At 35.8% G+C, this 18,879-nt stretch overlaps 2 protein-coding genes across 3 annotated transcripts; one reads left to right on the forward strand and one right to left on the reverse strand.

The window, feature by feature from the left end:
* Positions 1 to 3,487: 3,487 nt before the first annotated feature.
* LOC311084793 (SLAM family member 9-like) lies at positions 3,488 to 8,805 on the reverse strand. Its single transcript, XM_084117077.1, has 6 exons — positions 8,730 to 8,805; positions 8,084 to 8,404; positions 6,211 to 6,501; positions 5,722 to 5,835; positions 5,557 to 5,618; positions 3,488 to 4,587 (listed from the first exon to the last, which is right to left on the reverse strand). Exons 1-6 carry the CDS (start codon positions 8,782 to 8,784, stop codon positions 4,540 to 4,542), a joined length of 891 nt encoding a protein of 296 aa, XP_083973203.1. The 5' UTR covers positions 8,785 to 8,805; the 3' UTR covers positions 3,488 to 4,539.
* A 1,380-nt stretch (positions 8,806 to 10,185) lies between these two features.
* Positions 10,186 to 18,766, forward strand: LOC311084786 (uncharacterized protein). Of its 2 annotated transcripts, none has more exons than XM_084117065.1 (8): positions 10,186 to 10,369; positions 10,915 to 11,250; positions 13,311 to 13,640; positions 14,497 to 14,622; positions 14,754 to 14,785; positions 16,610 to 18,182; positions 18,304 to 18,404; positions 18,498 to 18,766. In XM_084117065.1, exons 1-6 carry the CDS (start codon positions 10,318 to 10,320, stop codon positions 16,727 to 16,729), a joined length of 996 nt encoding a protein of 331 aa, XP_083973191.1. In that variant the 5' UTR covers positions 10,186 to 10,317; the 3' UTR covers positions 16,730 to 18,182; positions 18,304 to 18,404; positions 18,498 to 18,766. The 2 variants fall into 2 exon arrangements, with proteins under 2 accessions (XP_083973191.1, XP_083973192.1); XM_084117066.1 differs by having other exon boundaries at positions 10,209 to 10,369; positions 16,652 to 18,182.
* Positions 18,767 to 18,879: the final 113 nt, after the last annotated feature.

Here is an 18,879-nt window from a genome sequence, read left to right on the forward strand (position 1 = left end):
ATTTTCTAGCCAGTTTTAGTCATTCTTCAGCACTAATAAGTAAGATAAGTGCAGACATTTACTAGGCTATATATTGATCTGCAAATAAGCAAACTTTTTATTTAATTAGCAAAATGTATCATAATGTATGATAACTTATCTATTTTACAAAGGTTTAGATAATACCGTTAATAATGTGTTTTTTACAGTAAGTTTGATTTGAGTCAGAAGTATGTGGTAATTCTGTATTAATTACTAATGAGTTCCCTATATTCTCACTTTAGAATACTGTTCCAGGTTCCAAGTAATTCCTGAAGAATTATCTAATAATTATTTGTTAATTACCAATTAATTTCCTTATATGTTCACTTTAGAATACTGTTTCAGGTTATAAGTAGCCTAATTCCTGGATAATTATTTGATAATTATTTATTAATTACTAATGAGTTCCCTATATTCTCACTTTAGAATACTGTTCCAGGTTCTAAGTAATTCCTGCAGAATTATTTGATAATTATTTATGAATTACTAATAAGTTCCCTATATTTTCAGTTTCCCTCAGTCATTGCCTCAAACATGAATTTACTCAATGGCATTCTATGCTGAGGAAAACAGACACACACAGTACTGTATATAAAACATAAAAACTAATCTGAGGTTAGTTTTGTATGACTGTTCATTAGTAGTTACTTCTTAGTTATTTTTCTTGAACCTTAATTAGTAGATAATTAGTAGTAGTTCTTCAAGAGTTATGACAGAATTCATTATTTATTGATTAACTAACTGTTACTTAACACAATCATAAAAATATATTACATACTGATTAGTTAACACATCTTCCTTAGTAGTTAACAGTAGTGAAGAAGTAGTTAATGAATAATTACCTATTAGTTCTTCAATAATTACTTATTAGTTATGCAGTAAGTAAGATACAGTATTCTAAAGTGTTACCCATTTTATTTGATTGTTGAGTGTCTGATCTAATAAGACTTTCTGCCAAAAGCACAGCAGAACAGTGAGTGAATCCACCCAAGACACAATTTGACCCTGCTATAATTCACATACACCCCTCCCCATCTCCCATGCCGCATTACCAGTTTTACTGAAATCCTCAGCTTCTGAGTCAAATTGAAACCTGCTGCAGTCGATTCTCTTCAGAATGGAAACGTGGTTTGATCTTTTGGTTCTCCACGCATCTTGTGAGGGGCTTCTTCCTGTCCTGCTTTAATCTACGGTAACAAAAAAGCGAGATCTGAAACTGCGTTTGACACAGATGAAGAAACACTGATCATAATCTCTGCCATTCAGACATGTAGAATGACTGTCATTTATGTTGTTTTTAAATTAAATTAAACTAAATTAATTAAAATTAAATCCAAAAAATTATCCCATGATGGAAACCTGTAAAAGGTTCTTTAGTCCTATGTGGGGTGCATATACAGTACATAACCCTGGATCTTGTTCTATATGCCACTTATAATCCAACTCAAACAGTGATATTAACCAAATAAAATGTTTATTTATGTGTATGTAAATGTGTATCCCGGCATGCAATTTTTTTTTCCTCAAAATTAATATAGGGAAAGATGTGTTAGTATTTAATCATCTGTTAGGCCTAAATTGGTTTTGCAGGGGTTGTGGTGAACAGAAAAAAACAAACAAAAAAAAAACACTTTTGTTTTTGAGTTTGGCCGCAAAATCTTCAAGTTTAAGTGTACATCAATTTAATTTTGAACTGACTGGAGGGTTGTATGAGTGGGCATCATGAGATAGTAATGGTTAAACAAAGCTTTGTGTATTGTGAAAGGATTACTCAAAGCTTTTCAACACTGTGTTTGTTCCCATCTAGGTCACAAAAATAATTAGCCCAAAACTCCAGCATTATTCAGACACACACAGACACCAACAATCAGCATTTGATCCTCAGCAATGGTGACAATCTAATGGAAAGCTTCATGCTGCAATGCATGCTCAGTACCAGTATAGTAAAAAAAAACTGTCTCCCAGCATGCATTGCAACATGAATAAGTTATGCAACTAAAATGTCTTACTGTTCTTTATTTGCATTTAATTTTGGTGTTGTTTTTTTGTGGCTTTTTAATAGCTTGGTTTGTGATATTGAGAATCAATCTGTATATCTATTTGGTTGATTGTCACCATTGTTGAGATTCATATGCTGATAAAATCCGAGATAAGGCTCTGAATGAGATCAGTGATTCAGACCACCACATGATGATTATGTCAAAACTTAACCACCAACAACACAAAATTAGTTACTGCAGCCAAAGACAAAAATAATGTTAAAAATTCAAGGCTCAAGAGCCCAATTAAAGAAAACACTGAACACACCATAAAGGTGACTTCAAATGAAATAATCACTATTAAAGGGAGATTATTATACTTGTTATTATACATATTATACTTGTAATGTTGCCGTTACAAAGCTCAAAGTCCACCCCAAAGAGAGATATTTTATTAAACAGAATCTGCTTTCCAAGAACTACAATGTGATCAGTGTGTGTGTGTGTGTGTGTGTGTGTGTGTGTGTGATGGAATGGAGGCATTTTTATATAGCGCTTTACAATCATGTCGGGGTCTCTCCTCAACCACCTGCAGCATCCAGGTACTAACCAGACTGAACCCTGCTTAGCTTCAGTGGGCAACCAGTCTTGGGCTGCAGGGTGATATGGCTGGTGTGTGTGTGTGTGTGTGTGTGTGTGTGTGTGTGTGTGTGTGTGTGTGTGTGTGTGTGTGTGTGTGTGTGTGTGTGTGTGTGTGTGTGTGTGTGTGTGTGTGTGTGTCACATTTGGATGAGTGAAATGCAGCACAAATTCCGAGTATGGGATAGCATTCTTGGCTATACACATCACTTTCACTTTCACTTTCAGACCGCAGGATGAGCAGCACCCCCTGCTGGCCTAACTGATACCTCTTCCAGCAGCAATCTGGTTTTCCCATGAGGTTTCCCATCTGTACTAACCAGACTCAACCCTGCTTAGATTCAGTGAGTGTGCAGGCGAAAGCTTCAGGCGTCCCATATACGTCTGGACCAGAACTTTCCAGACATAGATCAGCATGACTGTATTTTACATGTTGTTCATTGCCATTTAGTTTATAATCTCAAACTATGTTGTGAACATTAAGGAATAATTGACAACGGGCCATAGAATTATTCGAAAAATAATGTACAGTTTTGCACACGCGATGATAATGCGCGGCCATGACGTGAGTTCAGGTTCTATGAACAGTAAACCCCGCCTCCTTCGATTTGATTGAACTGAATAGTTAAATAGATTTAGCAAGGCAAGGCACTTTTATTTCTAGAGCATATTTAAAACAAACTATGTTGTGAACATTAAGGAATAATTGACAACGGGCCATAGAATTATTCGAAAAATAATGTACAGTTTTGCACACGCGATGATAATGCGCGGCCATGACGTGAGTTCAGGTTCTATGAACAGTAAACCCCGCCTCCTTCGATTTGATTGAACTGAATAGTTAAATAGATTTAGCAAGGCAAGGCACTTTTATTTCTAGAGCATATTTAAAACAGCCACTGCTGACCAAAGTGATGTACAATCTAAACACACAGGAACACACAAAAATTCATAAAATTACATTGAACCAAAAGCCAGGGAAGAAAAAAGAGGGGATTTAAAGCTATCAACATTGGAAGACAGCCTTATGTGTTCCAGCAAATCATTCCACAGATGTGGAACAACAACAGAAAAGGCACGATCACCCTTTAACTTCAAGTGAAAACGTGGCACAGTCAGCATCAACCTGTGTGAAGACCTTAAGGACCTAGAACATTTCCGGTGGAGAATAAGATCTGTAATGTAGTGAGGAGAATCATGAGAATTCACAGATAAAGGACCCAGATGTTTATTTATCTGTATAATACAAGCTGGTTGTCCAAAAACTACAATTTCAGTTTTAGAGTCATTCAATGTTAGAAAATTGGTTGCCAGCCAGAGTCTTACCTCCTCAATACAGTTCAACAGAGAGTGTATGTCATAATAATTATCCCCATTTTTCAAAAGGAGGTACACCTGGGTGTCATCCGCATAAAAATGGTATGTAATGTTGTGCTTTCGAAAAATCAAGCCTGAAGGGAGCAAATACAGCGGGAAAAAAGCGGGCCCAAAATAGACCCCTGAGGTACACCACAAGTTAATGGTACAGAAGAGGAAGAAAAATTCCCAACCTCAGTTACTCAACCATTCGAGAAAGATAGCATGGTCAATGGCATCTCACCGTATAACATTATTCTTCTCTTACATTTCTTTTTCGTTCCCCTTTTCAATCTTGTTTAATACTTAAAGTTAGATTCCATATGATAAGATTAAAATAGAACACTTTAGTTGAGTTTCTGGATGCTATTAAACTAATACAGAGCAACGACATTTTAAACAATACAATAATAACATTTGTGAAAAAACAAATATAGACATAAAGAATAAAGAATGTACAAGAATAAATGTAAATAAAACCAAAAATGTGAGCTTTTGTCCAATATGAGCTCTAATAAAAACTTCAAGTAAATATGGTATTTGATCATCGTTTTTTGGGGACATTTTCATACACAGACTCCATCTTCGATTTCTGAAAGGAAACACAAACTCAGTCAGGAACCTGCTGATGTGACAGGCAATAAGATCACAAACTTATGTTTCTCTGTGCAAATCTTAATACAAATACTGACACTTTTGTTTTGAAAAACTGCTACTACAGAACAGATGCTAACATGGAGCAGCAAGAGAAAATGACATCAATCATGACTTTTCAAACTGTTAAATCATCAAACAGTTCTGCAGGATTTGTTTTGACAGCCTGTGCTGAGAATGACTGTCTTTCACACAACAGCACTGACACTTGTTGCATCACGTCTACAAAGCAACCAATGGCTGCTAAAGCTGCATCTAACCTCAGATAATCATAAACCGCAGAGATGCTGCAGCTCGAGGCATGAGTAAAAACTCTGTGACCTACTTTCTCTACAATTAAAATCTAATGGTATAAAACCTGATTTTGTATGGGTGAGAATATTTAAAAATAACAAACCTCATAGATGTGATTTAAAACAAAAGATAATTTAGGCCAAAAATCACATGATCTCGCAACTCCACGTTGCAACTCAATTGATTATAAGAGGAGTGATCTAGTTCAGTCAAATGATACACCGGTGTAGAGATGAGAATGACAGAGCAAGACCACAACACATAATCCATTAAAAATGTAATAGTTTATGCTGCGTGAATCAGAGCAAGCATTTTCAGTTCATTCCTATGAAAGTTGAGCTTTAATTAATTGCAAATGCTCGCTCTGCTCCTTGTCAGTGGACACGCACCATAAAACTATAACATTTTTATGAAATATTGTTGCAAGCAGGATGAAGTCGAGAGCCATGGGAATGGAGCGAGGACGGTGGCACACGTGCTATTGAGTGTCACCTGTGAGCTCCGGACGTATAAGAGGAGTGACGACAAAGCAAGACGAGAGAGGACCAGGCCAGGGGCCTCATTTATAGCCGTTGCGTACACACAAAATAGGCCCTGAAAGAGTCGTACTCACATTTTGTTGTGTTGTTGGTTTACTCGATGCTGAATCAGTTTTGTCTTTCTCCTGGGTCTCAACTGCATTTACAATAATCACAGATATGTTAAAACGACAGTTTCAATATTATATTATAGATATAGACAATAGATATTTTACAGAATAATTGCTTGCTCTTCCGACCTGTTTTTCTACATTTCTTGCAGATACAGCACATCACGACTATAACAATAATCATCAGAGATCCAGCAGCAGCAGCAGAGATCAACACTATGTACAATAAAGGTAGGCCTTGATCTGTAATGGACAAAATGAGCCATTAGTGTGAGTGAATCTGTTAATCTGATCTACAGCTAACACTATGTTAGAGGTTTAAAGTTTGTTTTCATAGACCCTCCCCTCAAAGAAATCAGGACTGAAGCGGTCGAAAGTGGACAAAAGAGTAAAACTCCAGGTTTAAACAGGAATGTGCCTTCCTCGTCTACTTGTGATCCGATCGACCAAAATGTGTGTCTAATCTTGGAAGGGCTTGTTTTATCTGTCCTATACTTAAAAGTTCATGCACTTTTGTTGGTTTGGCCAAAGAACAAATTGCACACATGGATCAAAACATCAGCACTGTAACTTGATAGATCAGCTTGTTAATCAACGTCAATATCACCACCATCATACCTGCACATGTGTGACAGAGTGTGTTGATGTCCAGATGTGTGGTCTGGTTGCTGATGGGATTGTTCAGCACACAGCTGTAGGTGTTTTTATCCTGATATTCCACCTCCAGAGGTAGAGAGAGACTGATGCTGAGATCACACACACTGATGCTGGACATAACACTGATTCCTTTGTACCAGGAGAGGGTCGCATCACACACATTCAACACTGATGAACACACCAATGAACAATTTGATGATGGTGATGATGACGAAGAACAATCTCTGGTAATATTAGGAGTGACAAGAGGAGCTGGAAAACATGACAGAATAATTAGAAATATGGATAAATCTAAACATCTTGAGTGTAGTGTGTTGATGATCTGAGTGTACACTATATTGCTAAAAGTATTGGGACACCCCTCTAAATCATTGAATTCAGGTGTTCCAATCACTTCCATGGCCACAACTTACTACAAACATTTGTGAAAGAATGGGGAGCTCAGTGAATTCAAGTGTGGTACCGTGATATGTTGCCACCTTGACCTTGACCTTGTCCTGACCTCAACCCAATAGAACAGCTTTGGGATGAATTAGAGCGGAGACTGCGAGTCAGGCCTTCTCGTCCAACATCAGTGCCTGACCTTACAAATGGGCTTCTTTAAGAATGGTCAAAAATTCCCATAAACACACTCCTAAACTTGTGGAAAGCCTTCCCAGAAGAGTTGAAGCTGTTATAGCTGCAAAGAGTTGGCCAACTCCATATTAAACCCTACGGATTAAGAATGGGATGCCAATAAAGTCCATGTGCATGTAAAGGCAGACTTCCCAAAACTTTTGGCAATATAGTGTATCTCAAACTATAAAATGATTAAACATTTCAGTGTATAAATATTTTAAGGAATATTCCAGGCTAATTTCAAGTTAAACTCAATCTTATGCATTTTTGACCATGTTATTTGCAACAAAAATGTATTTTCATTTGCCCACCAGAAAAGCAAAAATCTGGTTAGAATGAGGCGCTGAATGGTATGGAAGCTTGTTTCCGCCATGTAATAATAATTTTGCTTTTTTTTCTTACAATTTTACGTTTACACCTTGCAATTCTGATTTATGACCTTTTCCCCGCAATTGCGAGACCAATTTTGCAGGGGTAAAAAGACAGACTTTTTTAGTCAGAAAGGTCACATCTTGCAATTCTGAGAAAAAAAAAAGTCAGAATTGTGAGATAAAGAGTCGCAATAACCTTTTTATCTTTTATTAAGTGGCGGTGTGGCGAGCAGGACGAGGCTGAGGGCCGTGGGAGGGCCGTGATTGCTAATGAGCGACACCTGTGAGACGCACCGGTCTCGTATCTCTCACGGAGGAGCGGAAGCATAAAAGGAGGAGCGACGAGAGTGAAGATCGAGAGAGGCCAGGCCTGGATTTTATTTGATGTTTATGTTTTATTTGATGTGACCGCAGTCGTCTGTGAGGGGCTGCTGTCTTTTACTTTCGTTTTGTATTTGTTTTATTTTTGGTGTTAAAATGTGTTGAATGTTCGCCGGTTCCCGCCTCCTTCTTCCCACAACATCTAACCGCGTTACAGTTGGAAACAAGCTTCCATAGAATGGGGCCGATCTGTAAACCTTAAAATGCAACAACTTCTTTGCTAATGGCAATACAGCACCAGAAAACCGTAAAATGACTGTAAAAACTCTGAAGTGCTATTGAAGTTATCTTTATATCCAAATTATAATCCATCCATTATAAGTGTCTCACCATAACCGCCAAATGAGGGATGAGTATAAATAATTTTTTTGGTGGTAAACAACACAATGCTAAAAATCCTGAGTTGAACTTGTGAACGGAGTTTAACTATGCAAAAGGACGAGACAGAGGATCTTTCTACTCACCATAGACAGAAACACTGAATGTTTTTGATGTCAGTTTCGCTCCATTTATCTCTAGCTGATAAACTCCAGCATGTTCAGTTGTGGTGTTTGTGATGGTCAGAGATCCACTTTCATGATCCAGTTTCAGTCTGTCTCTGAATCTCCCATCAGGAACATCATTAAATGTGGAGAAGATGTTTTTCCCAACGCTGATTTTAGCTATAAGAGACTTTTTAGCTCCAAATTTCCACAGTATGTCATCGTCTTCATGTATTTTAGTAAGATCAGTGTTTAGAGTGACAGAATCTCTCTCCATCACTGACACTGATTCACTAAACACACCTTATGAACAAACAAGAACAGATTAAGAGTTGTGTTTACAAAGCCTCAAGTCAGTAGTTGTACACGTTAATTGTTTTTTTTGACTAATTTTACTAATGGCGCTGCTCATGATTACTGCAGGAGTATTTTTAATCATTTTTAGAGTATGCTTAATACAATATGTCCACTATCAAGCCTTAAAATCACTTGAAACCACCAAAAAGTGACACTGTTAAAGGCCTGTAAATCACAATTTTAAAATTATGTGGCAGAGATTGACTGCGAATCAGATCACACGCAATCTCTGTTCTGAAATATTAAGCTATAAAAATGTTTTATAACTTACCGATCAGATGGCACCAGCACAAACAGAACAAAACAAGGACCTGAAACATTTCCATCAGTTCAGTGTCTGATGTGACTATCTGCTGGAAACACTCAAGCTGGTGTGAATCCTCCCACAACAGTGTAACCCTCCTAGTTCACACATTCTGAACGCACGTCATATAGCCTGTAGTGACATTAAAATACTCTTCTGGCTCTTTTTGAGATTTTATCATAATAGTGGAAAATATATATTTTTTATCATTCATAATGTAGTTGTCTTATATTGTGTGAATCGTCTTGAATTGCATGGGTAGAAAGAGCTTAATGACCTTAAAATGGTTTTAGAATTCAATTGAATTATGCATAGGTTGATCAATTATATCAATTGTGTATATGAAAAAAAAAAAACACTGAAAAGATCAAACTGTTTGCTATCTCACGCTGCCAGTTATACTGAGGTGTGAAATTAGCAGCTTATCTTTTGAGTCAAACTGAAACTTTCTGTGGTCTGATTTCTATAGAAACATGGTTTTATCTGGATGGACAAGCATCTTGTTTGTAAAACTTAAAACAGTCAAAGAAGAGTCACAGTTCAGAGGTCAAACTGATTCTTACCCATCATGCATCATTGATAAACTACACAGATTGAGCTAAACTAATACACTGAAAATAAGGATCTTTGCTGCCTGTTCAATATATTTTGTTTTAAAAAAAAAAGTCACGCATTAATTTGATTGTTCAATTCACTTAAATGTGTAAAATGTTAGGTTAACTTTAGTGTTGTGACTACATGAGTCATTTTTAATGGCATAACTAACTAAAGAGTAAATCTAGTTCCCAGCATGCTTTGCTTGATACTGCATTAGGTGAGTACACATTAAAATCAAATGTTTTTTTATGCACTTTTTTAATAAAGGTAAAGACTTTTTAGTGTTACGTAGGTGATTTAAAAGAGTTTGTTTTATGTTTTGGTGCTTGGGTTTAGGTTGTAGGTTGACTACAACTACAGTGACTATGATGTGTTTTGGAGTGTAAACGATGGTATAGAAATAAAGTTAGGGTATTATTGTTATTGTTGTTGTATTTTCATTTAAAATGCAAGTTATGTCTTGTATTTTTTTTTAAACCAAAAATGTAAGGGTTTTTAGAAGAATATTACAATGAAGAAATTTGCTAACTGGATTCAGAGTGTGTTACATAGTCTACCAGGAGGTAATAGCTGGATAAAGCTTACACGCAAAGACCATAATCTGTTTTCTATTGTCTTAGGTGCTTCCCCTTTATCTTCCTTGACAACTGGCATGAAGCTTCAGGCTAAAATAAAATCTTCAATTACACAATAAGTTTTACAGCGAATCTCTCACTTTTTTGTTTGTGTCTGTGAAAGCGTAATAAATTAATGTAAAAAAAAAAAAATAATAATAATAAAATAAAATAAAATAAAATAAAAAGCCCAGTGATAGGAAGTTGTAGTATTGCTTTCACTTTCTCCAGGGAAAAAAAAAAATGATAGCGTCAGGTTTTACTCAGATGAAGAAGTAGGCTACTCAAACTCAAACCTAGTATTTTTTTGTATCAAAAGCTGCATTTATTTTTTAGACAAACTGATGAAAATGAAACATTTCTTTATTCTGCTCTTGTGCTGTTGTTTCGACCATGGTAAGATATTTACGCCTATAGGCTGCTGTATGTTTCTTCCGTGTCTGAGACAGCCTTCTAACCGTTAGTCTGCGCGAAATGTTTTGACTGGGAAATTAACTCGATAGAACGTTGTTACCAAGCTTAACGTGTAGGCTTACGTCATTGCATACATAGCAAATATAGTGTTAGTATCCTGATAAGTGTCTGTTGTGTATTAACATTTGTATTACTGTTAACTTTCATTTGAGTTTACTTTTGATGTTTGTGATTGGCTGTGAGAGCAACAGTGTCTGTGATTGGCTGTGAGAGAAACAGATCAAAAAGGGAGCGCGCCTTCGAGTGTGTAGCTACCAGAGAAATTTAATTTGAATTGTAAGAGTTCCTAACTGACAAATCTTTTTGGTTAATCAGCAAATAAAATCATCAATCCAAGACTATCCGTCATTGTATTTGTTTCGTTTGTAAAATATGACAGTGTAATATCAGTCAGAACACCGAACCTTAGTGTATGTGACGCAGTTCAGTTTGTTTGTCTCATAATTATCTGTTTATTTCTTCTCCAGGTGTGTCTGCTGTCGGTACAGATGGAGTCGCAGTGTCCGTGATGGAGGGAGATTCAGTCACTCTATACACTGATGTTGAAACAAACCAACAAGAAAAGATTAGATGGTATTATAATGACATTCGCATCGCTCAAATCAATGGAGATCTCAGTTTTATCTGTACAGATGTTCAGTGTGAAGATAGTGATGAGAGATTCAGAGACAGACTGAAGCTGGATCATCAGACTGGATCTCTGACCATCATGAACATCACAGACACAGACTCTGGAGTTTATCAACTAAAGATCATCAGCAGCAGTAGCGACAGTGAAAAGATCTACAATGTTATAGTTCATGGTGAGTCATTACAATCTTGTCATTTAAATCACATCATTATTGTGTTCAGTGATTTTGCTGCATTTATTTGATTAAAAATACAAACAAAAAGTCATATTGTGAAATATTATTACAATTTAAAACAGCTGTTTTCCATGTGAATATATAGTAAAGTGTAATTTATTCCTGTGATCAAAGCTGAATTTTCAGCATCATTACTCCAGTCTTCAGTGTCACATGATCCTTCAGAAATCATTCTAATATGAGGATTTGATGCTCAAGAAACATTTATTGATATTATCAATGTTGAAAACAGTTTTTTATTTCATGATACTATGATGAATAGAAAGTTCAAAAGAACAGCATTTATCTGAAATGGAAAGCTTTTGTAACATTAAACACTATCCTTCAAAAGTTTGGGGTCAGTAGGAATTTTAATTTTATTTTGAGGGGAAAGAAATAAAATAAATCAATACTTTTATTCATCAAGGATGATTTAAATTGATCAAAAGTTACAGTAAAGACATTTCTAATGTTTGAAAATATTCTATTTTAAATAAATGCTGTTCTTTTGAACTTTCTATTCATCAAAAAAATTTGAAAAAAATTGTACACAACTGTTTTCAACATTGAAAATAATAATTTTGAGCATAAAATCAGCATATTAAAATGATTCTTCTAAAATCGAAAACTTTTGACCACTGACCAGTAGTGTATATCAATCACACGTACGTATTTTACATGCTGTGGATAGATTAAAAAATAAAAAATAAAAACATTTAACTACAATTATAATTCCAGTCCTTGATTATGATTGTGTGAGCCACGTTCAAAGCTTTTGTAAATGCTCTATAAACATGCATGTGACTGTGGTGCTTTTTTAAAAATCATTGTTTCTCCATAAGTAATATTCAAATGATTTTGTGACAGTAGAGCAGCAGTGAGTATGGGAAGTTCACATGACAACCAGACACATTGTATAGTGATTTCCATAAGGGCCGCTCTGAAAAGGTAGCTAGAAGCAAGAAATGTATAAGCATAATTTTAATTTGTACTAATATTTGGTGCAGCATCAGTATCAGATGTCAACCTTTTTTTACCCCGGATAATAAGCTGAGACAGAGGCAATGTGAAGGTCTTTGCGATCGGAATGTGCAATATACAGTATCCAACGACACCAACAACAGCATATGCATATGTACACAATGTAAAGTGTCATTGCATCTGTTTGAACGGCCAAACGAGCAAGTCATCTTCATAGTTCAACATTTCAATTAAAACTCAGTCTCTCAGACTGTGATTTCTGCAATATAGAACACAATTTCCCCATCCAAGCAGTCCTTCTTGTCATTGAAACATTAAAAAGTAGCTTTTCGTGGAAAAATTATCCAAAAACATTTTGTCCTTGGCATGTTAATATGGTTCAAACAGCAGGAGTACTGCTATTCAACTTTAATGAATAAAAATAAAATGGGCAATACTCCACTATTTAATATTAATAATAAGTAATATGCATTATGAATTTGAATATCTGGTTGTGTGAATGCGCAGATAAGGGAAAAGGGGAAAAATATGAGTCGGATGTGGACGGCATGATGGTTGCATGTATGTTTGTCTGATGAGTAAATCAATGATGTTCTTCTGCTGTTTGTTTGTACATTACATTATGAATCCAGACATATTTCTCAGCTCACAATCTTTATGATCTTTGTTGTATTATTTTGTTTGGCTCATAATTAATTGTTCATCTCTTCTTTGTGTGTGTAGTGGTGAGATTTGTCAGTTTTGTTCTGATGATGTCATTTTCTTTCAATGTCATCTCTTCTATTGTTATCGGTTTAAAAGTTTTTTTTTTTTTTTTAGCTCACTAGCAATCCAGAACATAGAGGACATGTAAAATGTTTCATGTAAAATGTTTTCATAATCACAAATGTGGATAAATGTTGCTTTTCAGACTGAAAGTCAAGAGAGTCTGTTTTATCGCTTTCATATTTTTTTTGCTTTCATCTCAAGTTTTTTGGTTTTTTTTGTCTTTTACCGCAAAACAAGATCCTCCAATCATCTGTTGGTTTGTGTTTCAGGTGTTTCTGCTGCTGAACGAGATAAAATGAAGAGAAAGTCAGTGATGGAAGGAGAATCGGTCACTTTGTACACTGTTGTGATGAGAGAACTGAATGATTCAATAACATGGTATTTGAATGACATTCTCATCGCTGAAATCACTGGAGATCAGAGTAAGATCTGTACAGATGTTCAGTGTGAAGAGAGATTCAGAGACAGACTGAAGCTGGATTATCAGACTGGATCTCTGACCATCACAGACACCAGAAACACAGACTCTGGAGAATATAAACTACAGATCAACAACAGCAGGTTCAGCATCATTAGGAGCTTCAGTGTTTCTGTCACTGGTGAGTCTCATTTGATAATTCAGTGCATTTTCCCTCGAGCAATTTCAAAATAAAGTTCACAATATTTAAATCCAAAAAGTAAATGTTTTCATTGTGGCCTGTTTAAAAAGTGAGTTTTGGACTCCATATGTACTGATGTAAATGTCAGTCAAAAGTATCCACCTTATTTTTCAGGTAATGAGCCATTATATACTAATATAGCCATTTTCCATTTGTAATTTCAATGTGTCTGGCTTTCGGTGTCATTCGCTTCCAGTTATTTTTATCTGTATAAAAAAACTCATTGTAGGTGCCAGGTTTGGGTTGATGTCTTTTATTTAGAAATTTTTACTTTCGGTTTGTTACGTCACTTGTTTTAGGTGTATATTACCTGTTAGTTTGCGCGTGGTTAGCATGGAGGAAGGGGGTGAGTAGCTGGGACGCTCACTTTCTGTTGACCGTTTTCATTTCATTTAGATTTATTTCATTTCATTTCTTTTTGTTTACTGTCATCATCATCATGATTTTGCTGTTCTTTTCAATGTTATAATAAATTACCTGGATCAACAGTGGAAACGCGTCAATATTTAATCCCTCTACTCAGCCTCTTAGCGGTTACTGGCTGCCGCTATACTCATCATGCCTCTTGAAAACTGGTGTTTCTAACCATATTATTTTAATGTACTGTCTTATTATAAAAAAGCTGGTTTGTAGCGCAAATAGTTTTATAGTTTACTGCACTTTGATATTTTCTTCTCTTTATTTCCTTATAGCAGGTAATAAATCAGAAGTCTCTGAAAAAGTTCTGCGTTGAAAAATAAGGAGAGTTGATTATCAGTTGATCTCTAGTAATGTAATAATGTGTGTCTGTCTTCAGCTGTTCCAGATGCAGGTTTGTCTTCAGCTGCTGTAGAAGTAATATGTGCTGCTGCTGCTGGTGGAGCTGTTCTGTTTGTGGCTGCTGCTGCTGTGATTTACTATCTCTACAGATCAAAACAAAAAGGCAAGTATTACAAACAGCTTATCTTTCATAATTTAAATTAGATGTATTTTACAAAAAGAATCTTTAAAAATATTAAAGTGTGTATTTTTACTCTAATTGACCAAAGTAAGAGTTTGTTGTTGTTTAAACAGGAAACTGGACACTGCCCCATGATTGTGATCAGGTGAGATACTGTGAGCTCTGAATCTGTCTGCAAAAACTGAATTTATAACAGATAGAGATCTGTAAGTGGTGTGTCTGAAACCCAGTGTGGTCTCATTCAGAAATCAACACAGATAAAAAACAATAATTATTGAGTTATTTTAAGGGGTACTTCACCGCTGGCAAAATGGGCTTTCAATAAAACCTTGTTGCCTATACAGAAAGGCAATTTATTTATTTTATTGTTATTTTATTGGGTACCACCTGACTAGAGAAAATGTAGGGAAAAGTCTGTTGTCTTCAGTTTTGCCAAATTGGTAGAAAAACCCATAATGCACTGGGCATGTTGCCATCCAAGGCCACTCCCACCCGTCTGTTATGGATACGCTTACCGGAGTCAAATACTGACAGGAAGAAACACTTAGCAAACTTAGTAGTCATAATGGTATAGGGCTGCACGGTTATTTGCATTTTACATGAAATAGCACTTAAATCTAGTTGGTTTATCGTGATTATGATACCGCAAAGGATGCGATTCATTATTATTATTTTTTATGCACAGCTTGTCATTGATGTATGGCCCTGTAAAGGCTGCTTCATCTGAAAGCACTGTGAGTTTGAGTCACTTATAACGTGAACTCCTGAAGTGTTTTTAGAAAAGCGTGCCGAATGCATCAGACGTTCATCCAACAGTCTGTGGGCGAGACATCTGAGGCTGAGACTAGGGAAAAACTGAAAAAACTGAAAACTTAAAGCCCGAAGCAAAACTGCATCACATACAATGCATACAAAGCCATAGTGTTAATTTATACCATAACACTGTCCTTACCAGACGCGATGCGATAAGATTCCAGCGACAAATAATTAGTCTGTCCACACTTGAAGCGACGCGACTGCGAGATACGTCAAAATCAATCAAAACCCACAGCCAATCAGAACAGCGTGTGGGCGGAGTCTCTTGGCGAGTGCACGGCACCAGAGAGTAATCTTGACGGCACTCGCAAGAAAATGGATAAGTAGCTACATAATCAAATTCACAAATATTACACCATTTAAACATTATTTAAATACATAGGCTACGGAGTTACTAAAACAATCTTTGTCAAAGAATACACTTGTTTGTTCACTGTTTGAACGTTCTTGTTTCCATTTGTTTAATTTCAAGATCTGAGGTGAATTATCCATTGTTGCTTTTACAGCTACAAAGCTGGAGCACTAAATGATATTCAAAGTCACATTGCATGCTTTTAACATTAAATAAAGCACATAAACAGTACCTGAGATTATCATTGCCACACTTTGTGTTTGTTGTTCCAGCGCGACATCACAGAAAAATAGAAACCATTTCTAAAATAGACAAAAACTATAAGAGTAGACATAGTGCAATACTGTTTTCAGTGATAAACCCTTACAATAACTGTTCTGTTAATAACCCTATGTCAGTCCGACTGTTGATGGGCACGGATACAAACATCCAGAAGTACAATCTTTAGTTGTCACGAAAAGCCCTGGAGCTGTCAAAAGTGCTTTGTGTCATCCGGCGGACTTTTGCTGACAAATAAACATGAATTTCTCGGTCCAGGTAACATGGAGAACAAGTAAACTTTGTTCGTTTACATATATTACCGTCATTATAACAGTACAAAGCAGGTTGAAAATCAGCACAGTAACACTTTAAGAGAGCGCTGATCTTGTGCTGTTCGACTTCAGAATGAAGAACAGGGCTCTTGACATTCAGCAAACATCAGAGAGAAAATCACTGTTTTGTGTTTGTGCAACTGAATCATCAATACTGAACATTTGCTTTACCTTCTGCAAATCTTTTTTTTTTTTTTTTTTTTTTTAGAATGGTGTAACATTGCCCCTTCAAACGATCCACAATCTACAGCAGGGTGCTGCTAACGGGACGTCCACTGGTCAGACTGATGGGCCGCTGACTGGAGCTGATAATGAGATTCCACAGTAACATTATTATTTTAACAGTGGCACTGAAAAGGAACATTAAGAGAGATGAGAAAGTTAAGAAAAAGGAAATGGAAGAAGATAATCTGAAAAACAGTCAAAATACCACATTATTTTCCTATTTCGCAAAGTCGTGGAAACGCTATCGTAGATCTTTTCACTATGTTTACTCAACCATGAGTACTTCCACTTCTGAGAACCGTGGAAATGTGCAGAGGGTCCTTGATGTGTTTTCAGAACAGGAGAAAGTCTCAAGTATATTGCCTCAAGTATAATTCCTGAGAATTAACAAACCAAAAAAAGAAAGAAGAAAAGCATAGAAGAGCTAAGGTTTACTAAATATTCATTCTCATCCATCACTAGTTCATAAGATTCAAGACAAGTAATAAGTTATTATTAGTATGTTTTTTTTTCCCTGTTGATACGAGCATTTCAGATCTACACAACCCTTTTTTAGTCTGATGGAAATTGATTGATTGAGGTGTTTACATGAAGGCTTGTCAATCCATCTGAGCCATCAGTCCAATTACTAACAGATCATTTGGGTGCATGCAACGTGATCTTGACATATCATCTGTTTGTTTACATTCATTTATAACTGGTTAGGAAAATTTATATGTTTTCAAGATGCAAGTGCTCTTAATAGACTATACGTGCAAATGAGCATTTAAATGCAATTCAGTCTGTACTATTGACACTGTAGAATGCCTGATTATGTTACATTTGTACAGTTTTAGCATTGTCATCTAGGCTACACTATCAGGGAATGTTAATCTCAGAACTCAGCTAATGTTCTTGAAAGGTTCTCTCAGGGTATTTCCAGTATTGGTAATATAATGATTCTACTCCAAATGTTTGCACAAAAACGTTATTTATACATCGTTCACGGAACAGCTCATTTAACCACCTCCCTTGTTCATCCAGCTTTGTTAACTCTTTACTGGGTTTTTTACCAGGAATACTTGAAAAATTATACATTTCTCTGTACATTCTCCACACCGATGCTTGAATGTCTGGTTAACAAAGTTTTGTGGTTAAAAAAGGCAGTTCAAATTCAGTAAGAGTTGATCCGAATTATCGTGTCCTTGATCAAACTCTGAATCTCAGGAAGTGAACCTGTAAAAATGCACTGAACGACTTGAATTGTGAATTGTTGCAGGTACATAAATGTCAAATATGTTTTTATGTATTGTGTATTGTATTGTTATATATACTCTGTTACTGCTGCACAAGCATTTTAATAGTGTTAAGCATCTGAATGATTTTCATGGTAAAACAATATTGTTATTATAGATTTCATATATTCAATGTTGAAATGTGTAAAAGTGAGTTTTCCTTTGTTACAAAAAATCTGTAAAGTGTATCATTCTGCCTTTTGTAAGCATTGCTGATTAGTTTTTTACAGTGAAGTTCTTGTATTTGATGTGAGGATGATGGAGACCTGTGGGACATTCAAGGTAAAGCATACTGTAACATTATCCCTCTATTTACCTCCATTTTGTCTGTGTCAGTTCTTAACTTTTTTTTCTGTGTGATTTTATCATGTGATTATATTTCCTTGATGTGTTTGTATTGTAGAATATATCACTGTGTGATGGAAATGATGACCTGCAATTAACTGGTCAGTTTGGTCTCTACCGCCACATTTCCTGAAGAGCTGCAGAGAGAAGTTTGAACAGGTAAAGTATGGTTGACTTGTTTTAAACATTATCTGTTTGTCTGAACTATATGGAAAATATTTCTAATTGTGCAAATCTCTCTCTTTTTCACAGGTTTATCCTGTTTAATTTTATCAGATCTGTTTTTAGAACATAAGTACTGCAATATTGCCAAAACTCCTCAAACTCAAAAACACGACATAAGAGAAAAATAATTGTATGCCTTGCACTTTTGAAGAATAAACACACACACACACACACACACACATTTTCTAACAATGGAAGTAAACATGAAATATCTCTCTTTATGTGATAGATGGTTTTATGTGATATATAATATATTCTGGTTTTATTAAACATAATCCACTTTCCAAGAACTACAATGAGGTGTCCACTGTGTTCAATACTCACTGCTGTGTGTGTGTGTGTGTGTGTGTGTGTGTGTGTGTGTGTGTGTGTGTGTGTGTGTGTGTGTGTGTGTGTGTGTGTGTGTGTG

The sequence above is a fragment of the Abramis brama genome, assembly GCF_963993115.1.
Source record: "Abramis brama genome assembly, chromosome: 6".
NCBI classification, from domain to species: Eukaryota; Metazoa; Chordata; class Actinopteri; order Cypriniformes; family Leuciscidae; genus Abramis; species Abramis brama.

Excerpts from the sequence above, each read along its gene's own strand:
- LOC311084786 (XM_084117065.1), top strand. The coding sequence starts at position 10,318 with ATGAAAATGAAACATTTCTTTATTCTGCTCTTGTGCTGTTGTTTCGAC. Across the intron at positions 14,623-14,753 it reads CTACAGATCAAAACAAAAAG|GAAACTGGACACTGCCCCAT; the intron begins GCAAGTATTACA and ends TTGTTTAAACAG. Across the intron at positions 14,786-16,609 it reads TGCCCCATGATTGTGATCAG|AATGGTGTAACATTGCCCCT; the intron begins GTGAGATACTGT and ends TTTTTTTTTTAG.
- LOC311084793 (XM_084117077.1), bottom strand. The coding sequence starts at position 8,784 with ATGGAAATGTTTCAGGTCCTTGTTTTGTTCTGTTTGTGCTGGTGCCAT. Across the intron at positions 8,405-8,729 it reads GTGCTGGTGCCATCTGATCG|GTGTGTTTAGTGAATCAGTG; the intron begins GTAAGTTATAAA and ends TTTGTTCATAAG. Across the intron at positions 6,502-8,083 it reads ATTCAGTGTTTCTGTCTATG|CTCCTCTTGTCACTCCTAAT; the intron begins GTGAGTAGAAAG and ends CATGTTTTCCAG.